General features: G+C 38.5%; 1 protein-coding gene and 1 pseudogene across 2 annotated transcripts in view; both read left to right on the forward strand.

The window, feature by feature from the left end:
• The first annotated feature begins 802 nt into the window (after nucleotides 1-802).
• Nucleotides 803-25,000, forward strand: part of LOC148735858 (NLR family CARD domain-containing protein 4-like) — a 38,010-nt pseudogene continuing 13,812 nt past the window's right edge. The window contains exons 1-8 of the transcript XR_015998223.1: nucleotides 803-1,727; nucleotides 4,674-4,738; nucleotides 5,009-5,304; nucleotides 8,067-8,791; nucleotides 9,339-9,521; nucleotides 10,713-10,826; nucleotides 11,210-11,272; nucleotides 11,887-11,949. The product of XR_015998223.1 is annotated as an NLR family CARD domain-containing protein 4-like (transcript). The remainder of the gene's footprint in view (nucleotides 1,728-4,673; nucleotides 4,739-5,008; nucleotides 5,305-8,066; nucleotides 8,792-9,338; nucleotides 9,522-10,712; nucleotides 10,827-11,209; nucleotides 11,273-11,886; nucleotides 11,950-25,000) is intronic.
• On the forward strand, nucleotides 17,892-21,819 carry LOC111338192 (zinc finger protein 862). The gene has a single exon (XM_022944625.2). It carries the CDS (start codon nucleotides 18,421-18,423, stop codon nucleotides 20,506-20,508), a length of 2,088 nt encoding a protein of 695 aa, XP_022800360.2. The 5' UTR covers nucleotides 17,892-18,420; the 3' UTR covers nucleotides 20,509-21,819.

The raw sequence follows: 25,000 nt of genomic DNA on the forward strand, positions 1-25,000 counted from the left end.
TTAATGTTTTTGGAACACGTGTTTTGTGGAATAACTGATTTCATCATCATTATCATCATCATCATCAAGTTTATTTGTTCAAGCAAGTTGAATTTATTGGCAACTGTATAAGCTGATGTGGCCCTGCTGTTTTCCCACCCAACCCACCCCAGGGGAGGACATCCAGCACACAGTAATCTCGTTCGTGGGAAATTAACGTCTCTTACCACTTACCCTTTTTAAGAGACGGGACCTCCGGCCTTACGTCCTATCCGAGAAGACGAAACAATGTGAGTGAAGTGTCTTGCTTAAGGACTCAACGTTAAGCCCCAGCCAGGACTTGAACCCAGGCCGTTTAACCCAGAGTCCAGCGCACTGACCACTGGACTACTCACGCCTCTCCTGAGATACTGCAACAGCAAACGGAGTTGAAACAGATCTAAATGAGTACCAAAATGCAAATTATTACACCTGTTTCCCAACTAAAGAGCTTAAAAGAAATGTAAGTGCAGACAAATTTGCTGTGTCTCAGTACATATAACTTGTCACGCAAAATTCAACAAGGTAACACTAAGACATATGTGACCTCTCACGCGAGATGAGCCTCACCGATGAGATCGAATGGATAAACGGCTAAGCGGTCAACCAAGTGATCGCCTGTAGAAATTATTTGAATTGATGGTTTCATCAAAACGAATGCTGACACAGGCGTGCCAAGGTCTTGTCTTGAGCCAAAGCGAAGGATTATTTCATGAAAGCGTCACGCGATGGGTGACGCGGTGTTGAGTAACGCGAGGTATTTGACACAATCTGTGAAAAGATAACTTGAAACGAGTCGAAACTTAATCGTTTGAATAACTCGACTTCGCTTTCGGCGCATTGAAATGGATTATAATTAATATTTTTATCATTGAATTCGACCGATTAAGATAAGGTACAACCAAGAAACCAGCACGCGAAAAGCATAGTTCTCAACTTCGGGTTTAAATTTCCATAATCCCAGCTTCCCTGTCACTCCATCAAAAATGTGTTGCCTTGGTAACTGCTAACAACCTATGTCAATTACCGCCATTTCAAACAATCACAAAATGCAGAATTCAACGAGGGAAGATATGGATTGCGATCTCACCGAAAATGTTTCTACCATCGTTGCCAGAGTGCGAAGTGAACGGCTGACGAATTTTCTCGAACGGATAGCTCGAACCTTTCGGACGAATGATGAACATTCAAGAACGGATAGCTGGAGGCGTTCGAACGGATGATGAATATTCAAGAACGGATAGCTAGAGGCGTTCGAACGGATGATGAAGTTTCTTAAACGGATAGCTCGAACGGTTCGAACGGATGATGAATATTCAAGAACGGATAGCTTGAGCCGTTCAAACGGCATGCCAATCCAGTCGAACGGCCGGTGAACGGCTATCCGTTTAAAAACGATAACCGTTCAGAACGTTTTCCCGTGAGAGGTCACCTACTCTTAAATAGTCAGAACTTCCGGCTTTCAGCAAAGATTACCTTATCACGTGACTGACAATTGAGCGGAATGCAGAGGCTTAGTTCCCTCGTAAAGGCCGATGGTGCAAAGATTTAGCTCAAGAATCCTTGCATTTCGTCCTTTCAGCTTGGCTAAGAGCTTGTAAAACAGTTCCTCATGTAAAGTTCATGTATCCAAATTTCAGTTGCACAACGGCCGTTGCTTAGTTTCAATAAACGAGCATTTGAAATCGTCGAGTAAAGTGGAAAGAAAGGTATGTAATTGTCTGCCAACTTGAGTGAGCATGCATTGATCAGATGGTTTTACTGGATGTCCAAGATTTCTTATTCATATACGCTTGAGAAAATGTTAAATGGCACAGTTAATTAGCTTCTCGACTGAGTTTCGCAGGTCGCTATTCCGACCACACTTGTTTATGTACAAATTAGATCCCTTTGCTTACCATGAAAGTGAAAGTTGCCTACCTCATCATGTTCCTGTTTATTTGGAGTGAATGTACTGATTATACTGATCGTTGTTTAAAAAAAAACATAGTTTACCCAGTATCTCATTGTTGTTTGTTTTTTCGTTTGTTTTGTTCCATATATTTGAGATTGTTCCTTTACTGAAATCGATTAACTTTGAATTTATTGGTTACAGCATGCGAACAGAAATATTAATTTAACGTAAAGGATATTCTTATCGAAAAGTGAAAGCTTTAAGTTAGCAGGATTCAAAGAATCTGAACCTTAACGATGAGTATCATGTAGTAGAGTGATATGTTAAAGCTTATGCACTTGATAATGAATTACTTCAGGGATCTTACTTTCTGATACGAGTGCCTTGGAGGTTTTTCGCACGCATAACTAACATCAGCTTTGCATTCTTAATTGTCATTGACGGTCGTTGATTGAATCATCCTTTAAGGGTTCTTAGCTGTCATTCATCTCAGCACCGATTACAGTTGATTGATTATCTTTCACTGAGGGTTAATTTTGATATATTAGTTTTACTGGTTGTTGTTTCAAATATCATTGTAATGATGCTGAAGAGTACAAAGTTTCAATCCTTACATGGTAAGAGACTTCTACCTCTCGTCCCAAATGCATTCTTAAACTCTGAGCACTGTGGCTTCACTCTAAACAATTTTCCTTTGCTCACTAATTGTTCAAATGTCTTGTTCATTCTACATCAAAATATACAAGGGAGCATTAATTTGTGATGGAATCCCTCTTATCAGCCTTTATACCCTGTATGTTATTTATTTTCAATTTACCACGTTTATGATGTTATTATTACCTAAGGACTTGGAAGTTTGTCAGTTTATTTTAGGGTACCATGTCATTTCTCATGCCAATAAGTGTCTGTGACTAATCTGAGCTACTTGTTCTGTTTAAATTCATTCCATTGTAAACTCAGTGTAGAACTAGTTTTTTAATCACTTGGGTGTTAATGTTATGAATCAAGCATTGCAAAATGAAGCAGTGCAGTAATTGGGTTCTGCCTAAAAGTACTTTAAGGACATTGCTTGATGCCATTTACTTTCTGGTTGTATGGAAGCAATTTGAAGGAAAGGGGGGAGGTTACTGTTGATATTAACCTAATACCAATTTAACCAATCCTTTTCTTATGACTATTAAAATGGTGGTCAAACTAAAGAGAAGTTGAGGACGCCAACAATTTATACACCCATATCCTGTGGAACAGCAAAGAAATACATAATGAGAGTAAAAGTGTTTTTATTAAAAAAAAACTTCTTTGATAGAAATATTAGATACACTACTGATGTGCTTTTATCATGACCTCTCAAATATGGAGTCTTTTGATGTTGTCAGTGATGCAGGAATGAAGAGTGATTTTTTTAGTATGGACAGGTCCAAGGCATGCAATCAGTCCATTTAAAACTGCATTCTATTATACACCCAACTTCAAGGTTATCCTTGATCTGGAAAATTTCAAATGTCATGACTGTTATTAATTTTTTTTACGAAAGAAAAATAAGAAAGACCAAGTAAACAGGCTAAGGACAGAGAAGAATTTGATTTAAAACAAAAGCAAGTTTTGGAGGCATCCTGGTGCCACTGAAGGCTGCAAATGAATCCCATTTATATGTTTGCTCCTTTAGAACAAAGTGTTTAAAAACTCTATTATATAAACAAAGGAATTACCTTAAGAAATACTGGTAGGCTATTTTTCTAACCCCAACTACTTCTTCTGTTATCAGACCACAGAAATGATATTTTGTATTTTTTTATGAGTATCTTTTTTTTCCAATCTGTGTTTGGTATGGAGTCTATGACGAAATATTAATTAAACTTAATAGTAAGGAACATCGTACTTGTGGACTTGTCAGTAGAAAGAAACAAAACCATATTTGAACCACTTTAAGTAATGTTGTTAGCTTAACATCAAACTGAAAAGCATATTTCCTTTAAATCTAACAAGAATGAATTATGTACAAAATTGAATAGTCCATTTTACAGTTGTGTGCTTGGTTGCCAAGGGTGACCTTGTTATGATACAAACCTTGCTGCATTTCAAATGTAAATCACTTTGTTATCATGCTAACTAGATACAGGTCTCTATCATGACAAGGTCACCTTCAGCCTCACTCCAAATCAAAGGTTTGGTAACTAAGTACACAACTGTAAAATGGCCTATTAAATATGTTTGAAGAATGTTTGAGAAAGGAAATCTTTTTAACAACAATTTGAATTTGATAACTTAAAGCTTCATTTGGTACAATAAGTTATCTTAATTATTCATGTACCTTTGTGAACTGTATCCATAATTAAAGTTAGTTTTTTAATTTGTAGTTTATTAATATACTTTAGTAATTGTGCATGTAAACAATCATGTGATTGTTGAAAATAATTTTATTTCTTGTAATTAATCTACAGCTTTGCAAACTAACCATTATTTAGTCAAAACCTAGCCAGTAGCAGTTAGCTAGTTAATTAGATATTGTTAAATTGTAAACATGATTGAGGAAGATGGTAGTTATAAAAACAAAAAAAACAGAAATTTTTAGTCACACTGTGATTCTGCTGGTTGCATGCTTGAACCTGTTCCTTACTGTATTTTTCCATTTTATCTTAACTTTATAGAATTATTTTCTGATATATATTTCATAGTTATACAGTGTATGTAGGTGGGTGAATTTAATGTATACACATCTAAATGGCAATCATTTTTTGTTGTAATGAACTTTTATAAACAGAGATCCATTGAAAAACACCCAGACTGTGAGGGACAACTCTGTATGAACATTGCTGTGAATATTGAGTAAGTTTTGAACATCCTCATCACTGTATTAATTTTTTTAAGTTCTGTTTTCTATTGATTGTAGAATTTTTGTTTTGCTCACTATTTTTAGTTTGTGACAACTGAGGTAGAAGCCTGTTTTTGATTTTGCATCCAAAATTCAAGTACACTTAAAACTCCTTTCAGATGAAGAGCTTAAAATCATTTTCTTTTCTATTATGTGTGCATTTATGTGTACTGTAGTCACTCCAGATTGATATGTTGATCCATATCTGGTTTGCCTTCTTACAGCTAAGTTCCAGATTATTCTGAGTTCCATTTGAGTACCATAATCCCACAGCTACAGGCTTTATGACGCCTAGGTGTACAGACGAAACAGTTCCTTTTCCCACAGCTGGTTGAATTTCATTGCTGTCCACCAGATTAATCACCACCCAGTAGATTGGTGTGAACACAATCAGCCACACAATCTACTGGGTAGTGGTTTATCTGGTGGATGGTATTATTGATTCAATTCAGAGGAAAACAAGTACCTGAGAGTTTAATTCAACTGCTGTTATCATCTCACAGGAGAAGCAACTTGAAAGGTGAGTGTTAATCTATTGACATCAATGCTCATGTACATATGAAATTAGATGCTGATCACTCTTAGGGTTTAAAGGGTGAATATGTGGTTCCAGAAAATATCCATACCCCCCACATGGGCCTTTTTTGATTTGCACCCCCCACCCCTCAGGATTTTCCATTCCAGGGGGTATCACTGATTATGTACAACCAACTTTATGATGCTTTCAATTCTAAGTTCCCTCTGAATGTGTCCAGGTTCTTGAGAGGCCATTCTTGTTGCACTTCTCTGCTTGAGATTGGCTCTTGACTCTAAGAAAGTACATGTAACCGGAACTATTGCCATTTACCTTTCTAAAGCATTTGATTTGATATGTCACAATCTACTATTGGCTAAGCTGGGGGCCCATGGTCTGAATTACGATGCTATTGCCTTCTTTCAATCATACTTGACTGATCGTCAACAAAGAGTCAAGTTTCATGGCATAAAATTATTCTCTGAATGGCGTCCAATCAAATGCCGCGTACCTGAAGGTAGTCCACTTGGTCCCTTGTTATTTAAAATTTTTTCTCAATGACCTAAACTTTGCCACACAAATCTCTTCTCTGCATCTAATTATGCTGATGATACAACAACTTATGCATCTAATCATGACATCAAGACCCCTGGAAACCTGGCTAAACCTGGACCTTGACATCGTGGTCACCTGGTTTTCTCAAAATTATCTCTTTGTTAACAGTATTTAAACTCAAGGTATGATACTTGGTAGTCACTTTTATGTCCCTGAACTCTTTATTGGTGACTCTAAGGTGGAATTGCATGTCAAACTCACTTCAAATTCTTGGGTTGACTATTGATAACAGACTGACTTACAGTGAGCACATATCCGACATGCTTAAGAAAGTCTATGCCAAGATCGGTGCTCTAAGATGACTCAAAAGACTGATGCCTCAAAGCGTGTCTCTAACACTTTACAAGGCCTACCTGCTTCCTCACTTGGAATAACTCAGTCCACTACTTATTGGAATGAATAAAACTTTAAGCTCTAAACTAGAGTCGGTCAACAAATACGCTCTTAAAACTTTACTAAATCTAGGCAGCAATCTTGATTATGATACTATCTTATCCTTGAGTGATATGCAGTCTCTTGAACAAAGATGCTATAAGAGTTCTCTTATTGTATTGTACAAGTGCAGGAACTCTAATGGTCTAGAGTACTTTAGAAACTTCTTCCAAATTTCCAAAAGTAGATATAACTTAAGAAGTAGGGGTACTGATATAAAAAATCAAATAAGATTAGTGAGTTCATTTGTAAGCTCACAGCTTTTGATTTCAGCACATTAGGACCCAGCTGTCAGTACAACTCTTGTCTGTAGTTATTATTGTTTATTTGTACATGTATTTCTCATATTTCCCTTCTTACCACTATGCAATGCCATTCAATTTAACTTTAACTGATCTTTTTATCCTCATATCTAGAGCATTATATTTGTACATAGTTTTTATAGTCTTCCGTTTTATACATGAGCCTCTGGCTCAGGCAATCGGGTAACCATGCCTCACATAAAGACAATAAACTTGATTGATTGATTGATTGAAGAACATCTGAGTTCTATTCTGTAAACGAGACTGAAGTGGTACTTTAGGAGTGGGTGCACTATTATAATGCTTTTGGCTAAGGTTATCTCTTATTTATGTTTGTTATCTGTAATGGCAGTAATCTTTTCTTATGTATGGAGGAGATACTCAGATAGAGGTAAAATCTTGTGCAACCAAACACTGATACAAGGCACCTATTCTCTATCTGTATCTATCGCTGCTCTGTCTGAGTCATTGTTCAACTTTGCAAAGCCACAGTCTACCAGCTTGAAGTAAAACTGCACCCAGGCCACAGTTGCTTTTCAATTTTTTCCTTTTCATCTACCCAGCAGAGTAGTGGTGGCTCAGAAATCATCTTGCTGTATTTGTGAAAGCTTTCTTCATGGATTTGACAATTAAGTGAGCTTAATTGGTTGAAGGTTCCTTGGAGATTCTGACATATCAGAAAAAACTATCCAAGACAAACTTGCCCAGATAGTTGATCATTCCAAGCAATCTTAGAATTTGAGTTTCACTAGGTGGTGTAATGACAACTGGGTAATAGGCTTGACCTTGGCCAGATTTGATAGCCAGTGAGGGTACCTCAGAAGTCAGAATGTGTCTGCAGTATTGAGCTTCTGCTTCTTAAAGATGAACTTGTCCTTGTTTGTTTTTTTTCCTGTTCACTTACTTTTGGCAATTTTGTTCATTCTTTCATTATTTTTTAAACCTTCTTCATCAGCACCACCAGCCTTTTTCCAAAAAGTTGTAAGCTTTTGGTGTCACTCTCTCCAGTCCTTCAATGAGTCTATCAAAATGCTTTTGAGTGAGTTCTGTGCACTTGATATTTCAGAAGGCACTTTGAGCCTTATTTATTTGCAAAATGAGATGTGCTACATTGTTAGATTACTTGGGTCTTCATCAAGTTTCTCTTGTTTGAACCTATCACTTTCCAAGTCTTGATGGGAGATTATCAAAATGAGTATAGTTCAAAAGCAAAGTTTTGGTACTTTGATTTTCTATTGTAATCCTTCAGGTGACTTCAGAAATGAATGAACTTTACAGTTGCATTAATTCAAAGCTGAGGAAAGAGGCAAGATGTTATGCTGGGCACAGGTTATCAAGCTTAAATAATAATTATGGTAAACTATACATTGCCTTTTGATACTCTGCATAATTCAATTTTCCCTTTTTTTTTTTTTCCAGAAGCTGATTGACAATGTCAGTAACTGTGAGGACTGAGGAGAGTAGTTCAAAGAACAGTTACGGTGACCCACCAAAGATCAGTATTGATCTTCCAGAGATAAGTGCACTAACCCAGACTTTTAAACATTGGAAAGATGTTCAACTCCCAATTGACATTCTGTTGTTAACAGTGAAGGACTGTGAGTTCTTAAGTTGCTACTATTACATTGTTGATCCATTCACAAGCTATTGTAAAGGGCTTGGTCATGTATACTTTGGCAGCATTGGTGAAGATCAAGATGTTAAACTGAAAGTTGCTTTGATGAGATGCTCAGAGGGCTCTAAAGCTCCGGGTGGTTCTTTGACTGTTGTGAAAAATGCTGTCACTCAGCTGAGACCAAAAGCTGTGTTTTCTGTGGGCCACTGTAGTGGTATGAATCAGGAAACAACAAAGCTGGGGGATGTGGTTCTATCAGAAAAACTCACCACCTATTCCTATCAGAAGTTTACAAAGGATCGCATGGAATTTTGTGGGGTCACAGCTCCTGTCAGCAAAGACATTGCTGATCTCATTAAATGTGCAGGTTTTGGTTGGAATCCACCCCTAGAATATCCTAAAGAAAGAGAAGTTGAAGTCCTCGGTGGTGAGATTTTGAGTGGTTCTGAACTTGTACAAGCTGAGAGGCGCAGTGGCCAACTTGTGAAGTCATTTCCTGGAGCAATTGCAATTGAAACAGAAGGGGAGGGTATGATCTCTTTCTGTTTGAATTAACTGTAGCTGACAGTATAATGACAGAGATAATGGGATATATTTTAATCATTGAAAAGAGAGTTTATACTTTAATAATATCATTTGTGGAGGGTAAATTTGCCTGCTGGTGATGAGAGATGCACTGGCTTGATTGTCAACTTGCTGGACTTCATGTCAAAAGGTCTGGGGTCAAGACTTGGGCTGAAGTCATTGTGTCATAGTTTTGGCTGGGATGCTTTACTCTCACAATGTGTCTCTACACCCAGACTGAGTAGAGATGCCTATACTGATGAACTAACTAGCGGTTTATGTACATGTAGAGAGAGTAAGAGTTACAGTTTTAATACCCTAATGGTATGGGAGCTGGGAGAAGCTCTTGCTGGAGGGACTAACTCTGCAGCCAGTATATATGTAGGGTGACTTTCCAAAATATGTCTCCAGTTTCCTACAAATCTTTGATAACAAAGGCAAAGGTAAAGAGCAATAGATGTTGGGGCAAAGTTGTTGTTGTATTTATGAAAGCTTGTCATTTCTTGTCTCAGGAGTTTACAGTGCAGCACATGATCTGAAAATGGAGTGGGTTGTCGTCAAGGGTATTTCAGGTTATGCAGATGGATCTGAAGAAAAAGAAAGTTGGAAAACATTCGCCAGTGTCACAGCAGCCTCTCTTGTTGTCAGCATTCTAAATAAATGCAGCATTTTTGATGATTGGCCACATTACAAAGGTAAACAGATTAGCATTACTTTATTTCAGAGTTACAGTTTATTTGCCTGCCGTTACTAGCTGTTCTTGTATGCTTTTTAGTTTTGTTTGAAATGAATTTGCTGGAACCAAATCACCAAAGTCTCTACCTAAACTGAATTAGAAACATGAGTAATGATTTATCATCATGTGCTGATCAATGAGAACAGCTCTTGGATCAGAAATGTTACATGTTTGTCAGCAATTTTCACTTGCTTTGTTAATAGATGTTGTGTTGAGTTAGCAAAAGCTGACAAATTAAATAATGATGTTTACCTCAACTCGACATACAGGAGCTCTAAGTTATCTGTACGGGTTATTATCCGTGCGGGTTATTTTCCGTGCGGGTTATTATCCGTGCGGGTTGTTATCCGTGCGGGGTATTATCCGTGCGGGTTATTATCTGTGCGGGTTATTAACCGTGCGGGTTATTATCCATGCGGGTTATCATCCGTGCAGGTTAATATCCGTGCGGGTTATTATCGGTGTGGGTTTTGAATCTGCTCAAGATTGATGGTGGAATGCTTTTAAACTTTTTGAAAAACTTTGTCCCCCGGGAAAGAAGACCTCTGACCCCCATAATTCAACTGTAGAATCATGTAGACATTTACATGTAGAATCTCCTGTGTTGTAAGCTCCCCTGCTGCACCCCAATGATATAAACCACACACCATCCACATTTCTCTGTGCGGTCACACTAAGGGCGAACTCTCAAAACGTGAGTTTTAGAAACTCTTTACGGTGGCTATTTTACGTTATCAACTCATTTGATGAAACAAATTATCATTGACGACACAAAGACAGTAAAGTGCTATATTACTTACATCACTTGAGCCACTGTCGTTGTCTACAAATTCACAGTATGTCCGTTAAGACTTCCAAGAGTAGTAATTTTGGCCCAATTACAGCATGGTGCTTCCCCTTAGTGTACGGAAAATGTTGAATTTCTTGGCAGAGGTAGAAGGGATTAAACGCATGGCACCAATTCCTCACTTACATAGATTTGCATTTATAGAAATCTTCCACCCACATTTGTTTGAGCAAATAGCGTAGCAAGCAAGGTTAGGACACAGTTTTAGAGTCATGGTGGTTTGAACTAAATGTAGTGCCATGTTCTTTTCCAAACCTCATGAGGCTGTATAAATGCTGTCTGTTTGGTTTTGTGTTCTTGAAGATAATTCAACTGACAGACAACTTTCAGCACCGAGCAAAGACGCTCCGGTACAGCCCTCCTCTTCTAGTGCCCAGTCTTCCCATCAGTCACAGGCCTCGTCTGACAAAATAGCAGGTATATATTTGAATGAAGAGTCTTTTAGCCCAATTGTAGCATAGGTTGCAGTTTTATAAGTTTTAACAGACTGCAGTTAAAATTCAGCATTTAAAAATGTTGAATTTTTTCGGGCAGAGGCAAGGAGAATCACACAAGTGTTAAATTCATCGCAGTTCTGCATTTGTATAACCTCTACAGCGACACTGATTTAATAATAGAGCTTTCCAGTCAAGGTTAGGACTCAGTGTTCAAATATCAGTGGTTTAAACCACTTTTGATGGCATGTTCCGTCGGTCCCAAACGCTATGTGGCTATGTCAACTCTTTCTATTTGGTTTTCTTTTCTTAAAGATATTTTAATTGATGGACAACATGTTTAGTTACAGTACTTATTTTTACAAGGTGGAAACAGGAAGTCACCAAGCGGGTCAATGGACAAGGACAAAAAGCGCTCAAAGTTGAAAGGTACTTTTTTTATTGCAAGGACTTCAGAATTCAAGGATTGCACAGTTTTTATAAGGTTTATCGTTTTCCATGATTTTTTTTTCTAAAGATAAAGTTTTGCAGTGAACCATATCACTTTACACAGATCAAAGGCAGTATAATCCTTATTAGATTTTGCATTAATTCATTTTCGTGTACCGGAACATTAAGCTCACCATCAGATCAATTATCCGCCCTGTTCGTGAAATGAGCCCGCACTCCTCATTTTCACGGGAGAATCTAAGACTATACTGGAGAATGCGGTGCAAATGGAGTCAAAGAATAAAACAGTGTAGTGCTCAGATCAATAGAAAAGTAGAATAATATGATTAATGACAATATTAATAATTCTATTTTATATGAAGCTAAATAACTAAAGTACTACACACAGAATATAATACTTTTGACTTTAAGCTGTCATTCATGCTATATGTGTCTGCTCCAAAGTTGGCGTGTTTCTCGCTGACGTTCTCTTGGCAGATTGTGTAAAAAAAATTGGGTTAATTCATGCTTTCTGCCTTCATGCCTTCTGCATCATTGTACATGTACAATTGAACTGTCTCTCGTACTTAATTATTTTACTTATTTTTTGCCAGGTGGAAAGAGGAAGTCATCAAGCGAGTCACTGAACCAGGACAAAAATCGCTCGAAGCTGAAAGGTACCTATCGCATAGGACTTCAGTTTATAACTTTTAGAATCTGCATTCATCTTCTTAGTTTCAGACAGGAGGCTTCAAGGATTGCGCAATTTCTAGAAGATTTAAGGGTTTCCCTAATTTTTTTTTTCTAAAAATAAAGTTGTACGGTAAATTCTTTCACTTGTCACACATCACATCAAAACAGTGTTTTCCTTATTAGATTTTGCATTGGTTCAGTCTCGCGTACCGGAACAGTAGGCTCACCATAGGACATTACCCGCCGCTGTTCATGAAATGAGCTCACACTCCTCATTTTCACAGGAGGATTGAAGACCGCGGGGGGGGGGGGGGGAAGGGGGGATAATGCTCAGGTAAAGGGGGGACCGTAATGCCCAGATAAAGGGAAATATAGAATTATATGACTAACGACAATATGATTCATTCTATTTACTCCCGGATTTGAAGAGTAAGTTTTACTGAAGTTACAAATTAAAGTTGATAAAAATGCAGCCTCCAACCTGATGAAAAACTCTAGTCTAGAAATGATTATGTTCTCTTCAATTTGAGAGTTACCAAAAATTTAGGAAGCTGTTTTTTTTGTCTACAGATTCCTCTGCGATGCAATCTTCGGAATGGTACCAGAACCAGCTGCGAAAGTTTTACAGCACCATATGTCAAGTGAAAATAACACCATGGGACCCAGACAACACGGTACACATTAATGATATTTACATACAGTTGACGTTATTACAAGATCACAGAAAACCTGACGGTCCGACGAAAAAAGGGTGGGAGACATCAGTGAAGTATTTGAAGGTGACGAACATCATCCCATCCGTAGACGAATTCTAGTGTATGGAAGACCTGGAATAGGAAAGTCTACCTTCAGTCAAAAATTAGCTGTAGATTGGGCAGATGGCAAAAAGGAGATCCTCAGAAAGTTTTCTCTTTTACTGTTAATAAAGTTGCGAGACGTTTGTGATATTCCGGACCTCTGTACTATGTTGAAAACCGCTGAACTGTTGTCTGCTGATGACCCGAAGGCAGTCAATAATTTGTATGAATATGTTCGTCAGAACCAGGAGAAAGTGCTGCTTATATTGGACGGATATGACGAGTACAGCGGTGGAAAGTCATCCCCAGTTCACCAGATTTGGAGAGGCAGTCAGCTGAGAGACTGTTGTGTAATGATCACAACGCGGCCAGTGAAAGAGGATGAGCTTAGAGTGCCAAGTCATGCTCAGTTTGAAATCAACGGGCTCGATAGCAGGGAACAAAAGAAACAGTTTGCAAGAAAGATTCTTGCTGATGAGGAGGACGTTGAAGGGTTACTTGACTACCTGAAGAAGCAGGACCTCGAAGAGCTGACAGAAATACCGCTTTTGTGGTTGATGTTGTGTCTTCTCTGGAAAGAGAAAAAGCATCAGTTACCCACGTCTCGTGCGCACATTTACGTACAATTTATTCAGACTCTCTTGGATCACATGGCTACAAAAGATGCAGACAACGTCGCAACAGGTAAAAGCATAGATGAATATCAAGAGGAACTTTACAAAATAGGAAAACTTGCATATGATGCTCTTTTGGAGGACCGTCTTCATTTTAACTTCAGCAAATGTGCGCATGGTGATCTCTTCGAGAAGCTAATACGAGTGGGTTTTTTTCAAGTTTCCAAACGTTCCGCTTTGAACCGTGAGGAGATCGTTTATTTTCTTCATAAGTCTGTCCAGGAGTTTCTCGCCGCCAGGTTCGTTGTCGAAGAACTGACCGTGAAGAAGAATGGAACTGTCACCTGCCTGTCAGGAATGGATACGTTTGAGAAATCAAGGAAGATGGCTGAAGTGCTAAAATTCGCATGTGAGTTGTCATTAAAAGCTGCCGGGATTCTTTTTGATCATCTACATGACGTTGGAGAGAAAGAAGGTCTCACAAATTACCAGTTCACCAAGACACCTTCTGAAGATGATTTGTCTTACGAACAACAACAGTTTATTGTACTCTGTGTCGATTGTTTGTTTTTGTGTCCAGCCTCAGACAGAACAGCCGTGTATTCTGCATTTCTGTCATGTGTTAACCATGTTGTGATACTTACGGAAAAAAACACGTCTACTGCTGCTGTAGAACACTTCTTCAAATCTGTCAGCAGTTTCCCAAACTATTTATTTTTTGTACATGAGTGGCCGTTTGAACATTTTCCCGATGATGTTCTATCAATAATGTTAGACTTGAACGCGGTTCTTTTAACGTATTCTGGAGAAAGTAAAGATGTACAGAAGTACGCAGATATACTCGGTAGGAACTCTTTCCTCAAAAAATCCGGGGGGAGAAACTTTGTCTATCTAATTGACATAAAAGATAAGGTTTTTCATTCTGAATTGTTTCCTGAACTGATATCAGCGCCGGTTTGCTCTTCTCAGCCACCTCTGAATAATTTAGTAAATAACGAAAACAACAACATTGATGTACCTTTGACTGAGAACCACTGTTTGTCACTGGTGAGAAAGGTTGACATTTGGGTTCACACATTTAAGGAAGCTGTTCTGTTGAAGAACGTGTTGCCTTTAGTAACAGCTCCTCGAGAAATTATAGTTAGAATAACGAGACGATCGGAGGAGGAGGAGGAGGAGGAGGAAGCCTTTCAATTGATTGAGAGCGCGATTAACGGAAATAATTTTACTGACAATCTCCACAGATTAAGAGTTTCCGACATCAATACAGCAGCAAAGTATAAAGCTTTTATTTCTGACTCACTGCAGCATTCTCCAAATTTGCGTGAGCTCGACCTGTTCTCCATCCCTTTACACAGTGGTGTGAGTCATTTGGCTGAGAGTCTTCATCACGTGCCACAGTTGACGGAATTAGTGTTGAGGAATGTCCAAATGGGAGAAAAGGAATGTGCGGCACTGGCTGCCTCATTAAAGTACTTAAACAAGTTAGAAGAACTGAATATACACGACAATGCCCTGGGTCACGGGATTATTGAACTGGCCAAGAACCTGAACAATGTACCCAATCTGACAAAGCTGGACCTGGAGAATACAAATATGGGTGAAGATGAAGCATCAGCACTGGCTGCCTCATTAAAGTACTTAAACAAGTTAGAAGAACTGAATATACACGACAATGCCCTGGGTCACGGGATTATTGAACTGGCCAAGAACCTGAACAATGTACCCAATCTGACAAAGCTGGACCTGGAGAATACAAATATGGGTGAAGATGAAGCATCAGCACTGGCTGCCTCATTAAAGTACTTAAACAAGTTAAAAGAACTGAATATACGCAACAATGCCCTGGGTCACGGGATTATTGAACTGGCCAAGAACCTGAACAATGTACCCAATCTGACTGACCTGGACCTGGCGATTACAAATATGGGTGAAGATGAAGCATCAGCACTGGCCCATGCTCTAAAGTATGTACCAGTGCTAAGATCTCTCTATCTAGATTCCAATCCACTTGGCCGCGGGGTCAGGGATCTGGTCCAACATCTCAGCAGTGTTCCTGAGCTGATGATCCTCTTCCTTGAAGTTGTTCAGATGACAAGGACAGAATTTGAAGAGTTGTGTACAGCAGTAGATGAGAGAAACATTAAGGTGGACACCGATTACCATGTAAGTGCCATTTTGTTGTTTCACTCAGTTGTTATGCATCTAATTTTTGTTTAGATGCTCTTCAGCAGAGCACTTGATAATCTTTCCAATAACTTGATTTGAACTCAATTAATCAGATTATTTTTAGTGAGAAAGAATACAGTCTTCAGGAACAGTCACTGTTTTCAGAATTTTCTTTTTCTATTTTGCGACGTTAGGAGCCGATGTTGTAGATGGAGACCGTAACAAACCCACGTTAAGTACTTTTATGGCTCATGCGTAGCTTGTTCAAAGATGATTTGAAGAAAAACATTACGAAGATTAAATTTAGGGACTTCCAAATGACTTGATATCTCCTGATTACACAATAATTGAAAACTTTGGGAGTTCATTCGATTGACCTTTGCTTTGCTTGTGTAGTTACGCCTTACTTGAGAGAGAAAAAAATAGACGAGTTGTGAGAATATTTGTCTGACCAAACTCCTCGGATCAATTTTGAATTTTGAAATTGTTCGGCTTCTGTTATTATTGTGGGATGCTGTTATTTGGGTTTGATTATTTAACGAGAAAGGATCGTTCAACCCATACGTGCTTTGAATTCGATGAAGTTGTTCCCTACATTCTATGCGGGCATTTATTCGCTTTTGCTATCAGGGAGCGTGAACCCCAATAAATATAAATGAGCGAAGAAAAGGGATTTTTTCCTTTTTTAAAATCCGAATTGGTTTTTTTAAGTGAAAGTCGCGTTGATTCTCTTGTCCTATCTTCACGTCTTAAAGGTTTGTGCCGATGATAGGAAATAATTCAACAAAAGTCGAAGGTGTAATAATTGTCTTCTTTAACGAAACTGGCACGGTGTTATAGTTTACTGGGACTTGAATGGTTTCCTTATACTCATTTATCAGTTGGATTCTTTTCTTCTTTGGATTATTTGCTCGTGTTGAGTAACTCTGTCAGTTGCTCGTAGAGCCTCCTGGTCTCCTAGGTCTCCATGATAACACTATTTTGTTTTGAAAAATCAAAGACAAACATTGCAAATAATGAGTTTTTCTTGAGTGAATCTCGTAAGTCTCTGTCTCAACTTGGTCTTGCAATCGTCCATTAAATAATCCTGAGCAATGATATTTTTTAACCTCAGTTTGGCAGACAGTAAAACGGATTCTGTGTACACCTCACGCTGCTTTCCATGTTTCCGTTACATCGTTGCTTGTTTGGATATGGTTTGCGGAAAAGTATTTTCGAAACTGAATGAAGAAAGAAACAAATTTAGCTTTCAAGACTTGAATACTACATATTTTCTGTCAGTAGTGTCCAGTATAGTACATGAAGTTGTCCTAATGGAACGAGGCTTGGTGATATTTTTTGATAAACTTTGTGAGTTCACTTGATTGGGTTTTCTTTTTGAGGTAATATTGAAAGAGAAATCTTCTGTAGTTACGCCTTACATAGGGAAACAAGGAAAGAGGAATTGTGAGAATTTTTTACTGACAAAATTTATTTGGGTAATCAGGAGTTTAATTTTTGAAATTTTTAGGCTTGTGTTGTTTTTGTGGGATGTGTTTATTTGGGTTTTTATTTGAGAACCCCGCTAATAAACAACTAAAAAGCAAAACAAATCATTTTAAAACGCGCGACCCGCGACACGCGACCATTAGTCAAACTCGGCACTGTGTTATAATTTATTCGCTCTTAAATAGTTTCCTTATTCTTATTTATCAGTTGGATTCTTTTCTCTTTTGGCTACTCTGCTCGTGTTGTGTAACTCTGTCAGAAATCGGGGCCTATCGGTCTCTCTCGCGTCGTATAAGCTCACTTTTGAAGAAAAATTAAAGAACAACATTGTTGATAATGAAGTTGTTAAACTTGCTATCGTATGTTTGTTTCTGCTTGGTCTCCCGTAAATCATAACAAAATAAGTTTTAAACTTCAATTTACCACACAGCGTGGAGTTGATTCTGTGTACACTTTACGCTGCTTCCCATGTTTCTGTGACATCGCTGAACGTAAACAACTTTTTGATGTGAAACTCTAATTACGATCACTAGAATAAAACATCTGCCTACCTTATTCGCTGCTCGTCTAGCCTTTCCTGTAGAGTGTGGGCGTTTTTTGTTTACTTAGAGGAATACGGAAATGCTGCATTATCCTTCTTATATATAAAAAAAAAAAAAACAGACAATTAACTTGTGTGGCATGAAATGATAGGTTAGGAGGCGTTAGTTGAGCGGAGCACAAGTGTGAACCTTGAAGTTTTTTTTGATTTGTTTTTTATCATTATTATTTACTAGGTGTCTCGCATTTGCTTCAAACATGGAGTTTTGTCAGAATGGTACGGTTTCAGGGAAAGGAATACTCTATGCTTCTAGTAAAGCAGAGAAAAATATTACAAGGACAACCTCGGATTATCAAAAAGGAACATCTAGAGTTTTCTAACTTTCAGTCGTGTAACAGTGTATTGAACTTGTAATAGACCTCATCAGCTTGGGAAATATGTAGAATTTACTTCTGCACTCCTTCTCTCTAGAAGGTTATAGACCAGGGCTCGAACTTGGCGGTGGTCTACTAGCCAAATACCAGTAGATTTTGAGTTTTGGCTAGTGGATTTTCTCATCTGCTAGCCATCTTGGCTAGTTAATTTTCGCCTCTATAAATAACTTAAGTCTTCAAACATTTTCAAAATTCTTTCATTTCAACAACTGGCATGAAATAAAAAAAAGAAAAATAACTCTATATTCGAAAAATAATTCTTTGTTTCGTTACAAGTCCGTGTTCGTTCGCCGCCATATTGACTTGCTTGATCGAGGAAACATGGGATCAAGTCACATACCCATGATGCAATGCTATCAAAAAACGCTTGTCCGCCATTTTGAAATGCCACGCGTGATTGCTCTCGTTAAGTATGGATATCAGGGCATTTCTGTCGTCATCAAAATCCTCTGAATCATCTCAAACATCTACAACTTCCACTTCAAAGAGAGCAATTGATGATTCTTCGACATCTCAATCTTCATCGAAACGAAAGTTCGTACGGTCGTGGTTGAAAGACTTCACATGGCTAACGTACGACTCAGAAGGAAACCGGATGTTTTGCAAATTTTGTAGAGACAATCCAACTTGCAGTGACTCATCCTCTACCTTCGTGTCTGGCAGTCAGAATTTTAAAATAGAATCTGTGAGAAGCCACGAAACTTCAACTGGTCATACACGTTGTGTTGCGGCTGCTAAAGTTTCTGAGAATCCACAGCTAGCTCCTTTACCACGCGCTCTGTTGTCAATGTCAAAAGAAGTCTCTCAGAAGATGGAAAGATTGTTTGATATAGCTTATTTTGTTGCAAAGAGGGAAATGCCATTTACAAGCTTTCCCCACCTGTGCAAACTTGGAATGAAACACGGAGTTGAGCTTGGAAACACCTACATTAATGACAAAGCATGCAAAACGTTTGTAACGGCTATTGCAGGACAATTAAAGCATGAACTTTCAAGCAAGCTTCAGTCATCAAAGTTCATAAGTGTAATGGCAGACAGTGCATGTGATGTTGGAGTACGTGAGGTAGAAGATGTTTATGTATGTCATTTGGTTAAAGGTGAGATAGAAAATGCATTTGTGGGGCTGAAGGCTTGTGAAAACAGCAAAGCAGCTGGAATCAAAGCAGCTGTGGAAACTGCTATGACAGAGGTGTGTAGGGATTGGAAAGAGAAGACAGTGGCCCTGGGAGCAGATGGAGCAAATGTTATGCTTGGAGAAATAAGTGGTGTTTATGGCTTGCTTAAACAAGAAATTCCTCACATTATTAAGGTACACTGCGTTGCACATAGGTTGGAACTTTCATTTGCAGACACCTTGTCAGATGTTCCAGTTCTTAAAGATGTCAAAGAAATGCTTCAAGGTATTTGGAAGCACTATCATTATTCTGCAAAGGCAGTCCGTGAGCTTAAAGAACTAGCTGAGAGTATGGAAGTGCGAGCATATAAGGCAATCAAAGCAGACGGTACAAGGTGGGTACCACATATGCAAAGAGCACTGAATATTCTCTTGTCAAAGAACTTTCAAGTTGTAGTTTTGCACTTCCAACATACCTCACAAGCAAGGAATGCCAGTAACCAGATGCAAGGAAGGGCTGTGAATTACAGCAAAAAATTCACAAGCTACAAATTTGTTGCCATCATGCATCTGTTACTTGACATCGTAGATGCACTTTCCAAAGTGAGTCTTAGCTTCCAGGAGGATGGAATAACAATCTCAAGAGTTCAAGATAACTTAACTGCCCTTTTAGCAAAACTTGAATCTTTCAAGGAAAGACCTGGTCAGCAACTAAACTCTTTCCTTACGGAAGTAGGGGATGGCAACACATTTAAGGGCATAGAGCTTCAAAGGGATGCAGACAGGCAGGCTATTAATGCTATCCAGGCATCTGCGGTGAATGCTGCCATGACATTCATCCAAGAGAGGTTTGAAGGGATGGAAACAGATCCAGTATTCTCAGCAGCAGCTGTCTTGACAAAGCACCGAGGTTGGCCAGTTACAGACATGCATCGGCTGCTCTTACATGGCGAAAATGAAATCCAGACACTACATGGTCATTTTCAGGTACCTCTAGAGCAGCACAACTTCAGTCTGCATGACTGTCTTGATGAATGGATGAGTCTGAAATTCCATGTACAGCGAGTTAGAGCAGAACTTGAACTCAGGCAAAGCGAATTCTGGAAGAACAAATTTATGTTTTGCAAAGATGATTATCCAAACCTGCTAATTTTAGTGGAACTATGTCTTGTAATTCCTTGCCAGACTGCTTGCTGCGAGCGGGGAAACTCTTGCATGAACAGAATCATGACTGACTGGAGGTCAACCTTGAATGTTTCTTCTATTGATGAGTTGATGAGAATAGCTGTCAGTGGACCTTCTCATGAGGACTATACTGCAGTTCTAGCAGTTGGGCGCTGGCTGGAGGAGTCAGAACGGAGCAGACGGCCTACATTGATGGACTGATCATTGCCTTCAATGATCATTCCTACCACTTGGGAACACCTAATTAACTGTTTTATAATACAGAACACTACTAGGGTACTAGGCATTTTGAATGAGCAGCTGCTGTTTGCAGCTAGAAGCTTAAGTCACACAAAGAAGTAATGTCTGCAGCAGTACATGCACAGTTGGGTTTTATTGTTGTCGAGGTAATTGGAATAACGAACAAGCATGAACACATACAATGAATTTTATGTACAGTTGTATAATAAATTGATTACAGTTTGATAGCAACAGCAGTTTTACATTTTTTTGTGTTTGTTTAATCTATAAAAATGATAGTATTGTGCTGTACACTTGCCTAGTAGAAATGCATTTTTGGCTAGTGAATCCTGACCATGTACTAGCCATTCGACTATTAACTTCAAAAGTTAAGTTCGAGCCCTGATAGAGTCAAACTGAAACGGACAAATTACAATCGTTTGTAGGCACTCTGCCGTAATGTCCCTGAACTAATTCAAACAGCAAATATCTTTTAATTTTACTTACAATTCTGTATTCCTTTCCCGAAGTAAACCTTGTATTCGTGTTACGATTCTTGCTCTGTTCGTACCTAGGGACTATGAACGAAATAGCGTACCCTCTGAAGTTTGGAAGCGCGTGTTTAATTTTATAGATATATGCTCCTAGGGATGTAACGTAACCAGACAGGGATTAAAATAATTTCGTGCAAAACAAACAGTTTTGCTAGTGGAGAAATGCTGTGGAGTAAAACCCGTCGCGTGAAAGTGTGAAAGGTTAAAAAATTATGAAACTTTTGATTTCCGCTCGGGTAAATAATGATAGCCAATACTTTGTATGCGGATTTATATCAATTTGAGAAGATATTAGACAGTTTTCTTTCCTTTTAAAAAATATAGTATTTAATTTAATCATCTGTTTGTCTGTCAAGTATCGCCTTAATTTAATTGCCAGGGACCATTGCTGTTTGTTATTTATATCTAAGAACATTTTCCCTGTTGTGAAATAGTGTTAGTCGCTTGTAGCTATTTGAATTCAAAAGTGAATATTCTCTTTCACTGCTCGCTTTTTGGACAAATATATTTGAATGCGTCAAGTAATTAGCTTGTGTGTGAAAAAGTAAGTTGAGTGTTACACATAGTTAATGAAACAGGTGTTTTGAAAATTTATCTTGCCTGAAAATGCAAGTTGAGTGTTACACATTATTGGTGCTGTAGTTGATATTGTTGCCCTTTATTCTTGTGATAGGAGGAGGAATATACAGGGGAGAGGTACATCTACCGACTTCGTACAAAAGCTGAGCTTAAAGAAAAAGGAATAAGATTCAGAAAAGATCACAGGCGGCCTAGGCTCAGTCACGTGGATTATTGTAGAGGTTGTATAGTGGTTTAGTTGGACTTGCTTTTGAGCTCCGTAAATATAAAGTTGTTTGAAATAATGAAAGAAATAAAGTCTTACCTTCGTACAGAGTAGTCTGTGCTGTTCTTTTCGCGATTTCAGGCCGTTTTGCTGTGTTTCAGCTCAACGTCCTAGCACCACCAAGTAAAAGGGAAGGAAGGAAACTTCTGTCTTGCACACTCTCGCCAAAATCGCTCGAAAAACACACTTAAATACTTCCCCTTGAATCGAAACTTGGCTTGCTGTTTTGCTAAACATTGGCCACATTTGAAAATAGCCGTTTAGCAAAATATTCACTCCACTTGTGGGTTGGTATTTATTTCTGACCGAATCATTCATTTCGTAGGGATATCCGTTGGGCCTAATTTTGCTAGTGTCCAGGCTGACCGCGTCGTAACGAACTTTTGACTGCACAGGTTGTGATGGACGCACACTCTAACGGCGTTGAAATGGCGGTCAATTTAAGATTTTCGCTGGGCCTGTTGCTCGACAACCCAACTTTTATGGGATTTGTTTTGATGAACTTCAAGGGCAACCATTTGGCTTTGGTGCTGCCAAGTTAATGTTGTTTTTTATGCTTTTACCACTGAACTGCGGGAGACTCCTGTGACTGGTGGACTATTTAGCCACTGGCTCTGAGGGAAGGGGAAGTACATGCACTTAATAATTTGTTTGTGCAAAGAAGATCCAAACTCTTCCCTTTTATTTACCTCGTTGTACCGAAAAGGGATGGAGTCCTTTGATTATATCCTCCCGAAAAACTGCTACCACTTTTGTATTTCTACCAAACAGTAAAACTTTATACCCTTAATAATCTCCCATTGATGACACAGGAAAAACAGGCGGGGTGTTTTAGTGAAAGACAGAGCACCTTTTATATCTCACTCCCGTCCTGAGTAGGACCTCGTTACATGATAATTACTTACTCATTGCATTAATTCAGTCTCTAAATCATTTTCTTTATACCTCAAGTATGTTTAGATAAAAGCATATATGAATATCAAGACGAACTTTCCAAAATAGGAAAACATGCGTATAACGCGCTTTTGGAAGATCGCCTTCATTTTAACTTCAGCAAATTTAGAAATGGTGATCTGTTCGAAAAGCTAATACATATCGGTTTTTTCCAACTTTCCAAACTTTCCGCTTTGAACCGTGAGAAGATCGTTTATATTCTTTATAAGTCCGTCCATGAGTTTCTCGCCGCCCGGTTCATCGTTCAAGAACTGACGGTTAAGAAGAATGGAACTGTAACCTGCCTGTCAGGAATGGATACGTTTGAAAAATTAAGGAAGATGGCTGAAGTTCTAAAATTCGTTTCTGAGTTGTCATCAGAAGCTGCCGGGATTGTTTTTCATCATCTAAAGTATCTCGGAGAGAAAGAAGGTCTCACAAATTACAAGTTCACCAAGACGCCTTCTCGCTATGATTTGTCTGATGAACAACACGCGTTTATTCTATTCTGTGTCGATTGTTTGTTTTGGTGTCCAGCCTCAGACAGACCAGCAGTGCATTCTGCATTTCTTTCATGTGTTCACCATGTTGTAATAGTTGGGAAGGGACACTCCTCTGCTTCTGTCCCAGAAAACTTCTTAAAATCCATCTGAAGTTTTCCACACTATTTACATTTTAAAAATTATTTAGCTGCTAATGATGACTTTCTCTCCATAATTTCTTTGAACGCGATCGTTTCAACTTCCTCTGGAGAAAGTAAATATGTAGAAAAGTATGCCGATTTACTCCATGCAAACTTTTTCCTCAAAAATTGCGAGGGGAGAAACTTTGTCTGTCTAATTGACATAACAGATGAGGTTATCCATTCTAAATTGCTTCCTGAACTGATATCAGCGCCGGTTTGCTCTTCTCAGCCACCTGTGGATATTTTGGCAAATAATGAAAACAACAACATTGCACTGCCTTTGACTGAGAACCATGGTTTGTCACTGGTGAGAAGGGTTCACATTTGTGTTTACACAGTTGAGGATGTTGTTCTGTTGAAGAACGTGTTGCATTTATTAACAGCTCGTCGTAGTTTCCAGTATAGTAGATGAATTTGTCCCCATGGGCGAGGCTCCTTGATATTTCTTGATTACACTATAATTGACAACTTTGGGAGTTCATTCGATTGGCCTTTGTTTTTTTTGACGAGATCTTGAAAGAAAAATCTTACGTAGCTACGCTTTACTCGAAAGAGAAAAAAAAAGACGTGTTGCGAGAATTTTTCTCTGACTAAACTTCTTGACACAATTTTACTTTTTGGCATGTTTGAATTCTTTTATTCGTGTTTGGATATTTGACGAGAATGTAAATTGCTTTGGATTTGATGGAATTGTTTCCTACAGTCTGTACCAGCATTTATTCGCTTTTGTTAACAGGAAGTGTCAATCCAAGAAAGTAGAAAGAACCAAACAAAGAGCATTTGTGTCCTTGTGTAAAATCCAAATGCGGCCATTTCATCATGTATTTTGCAAAGTTCTAACCGTTTAGGTGAAACGAAAAATTTAGCATGCATGCATCCGTTAGTTTTGTATGAAAAGATGAACTTCACACCCCTAAACCTTTTAAGTGTGTTGAACCAAAATATATCGGTAAACCCTCACTAACATAGAAAAACCACAACATATTTCAGGAGGATAATAGGGCAAAAAGAGATGAGAGCGTGAAGTAATTGGAAAAGAAGAAAGGCGTGCGCGAAAGTCGTTGGAAAATTTTTTCTTTTTTTGGGGGGGGGGAGGTGAGTGTGTGAGGAACTTTAAACTAGTAAAACTTCGGGGAAAAAAGGAAAAAGAAATCGGGAAAAAGCCGTTTGAGATGGGTCACCCCGACAAGCGCTTTGGCTTGTTGTTCCCATTCTGATATCCAAATTAGAGCAAAATTGCCACGTCCTAATAAAATAAAGCGCCCCCCACCGCATTTCTCAGCGCATAAATTATTCAAGCGAGTCGAGGGAAGATGCAATTTGAGACGTAGTTTCCATTAACATCTTTTTCATCTAAAAGTTCTTGAGAAGATGTGATAATATGCAGCCAGTATTATTGAAGCATTGGTGTGCGTCATGCTTGAGCGCCCCGCTAACAAACAAACAAGAAGCAAATCA

The sequence above is a fragment of the Stylophora pistillata genome, chromosome 3 (genome assembly GCF_964205215.1).
Source record: "Stylophora pistillata chromosome 3, jaStyPist1.2, whole genome shotgun sequence".
Taxonomy (NCBI): Eukaryota; Metazoa; Cnidaria; class Anthozoa; order Scleractinia; family Pocilloporidae; genus Stylophora; species Stylophora pistillata.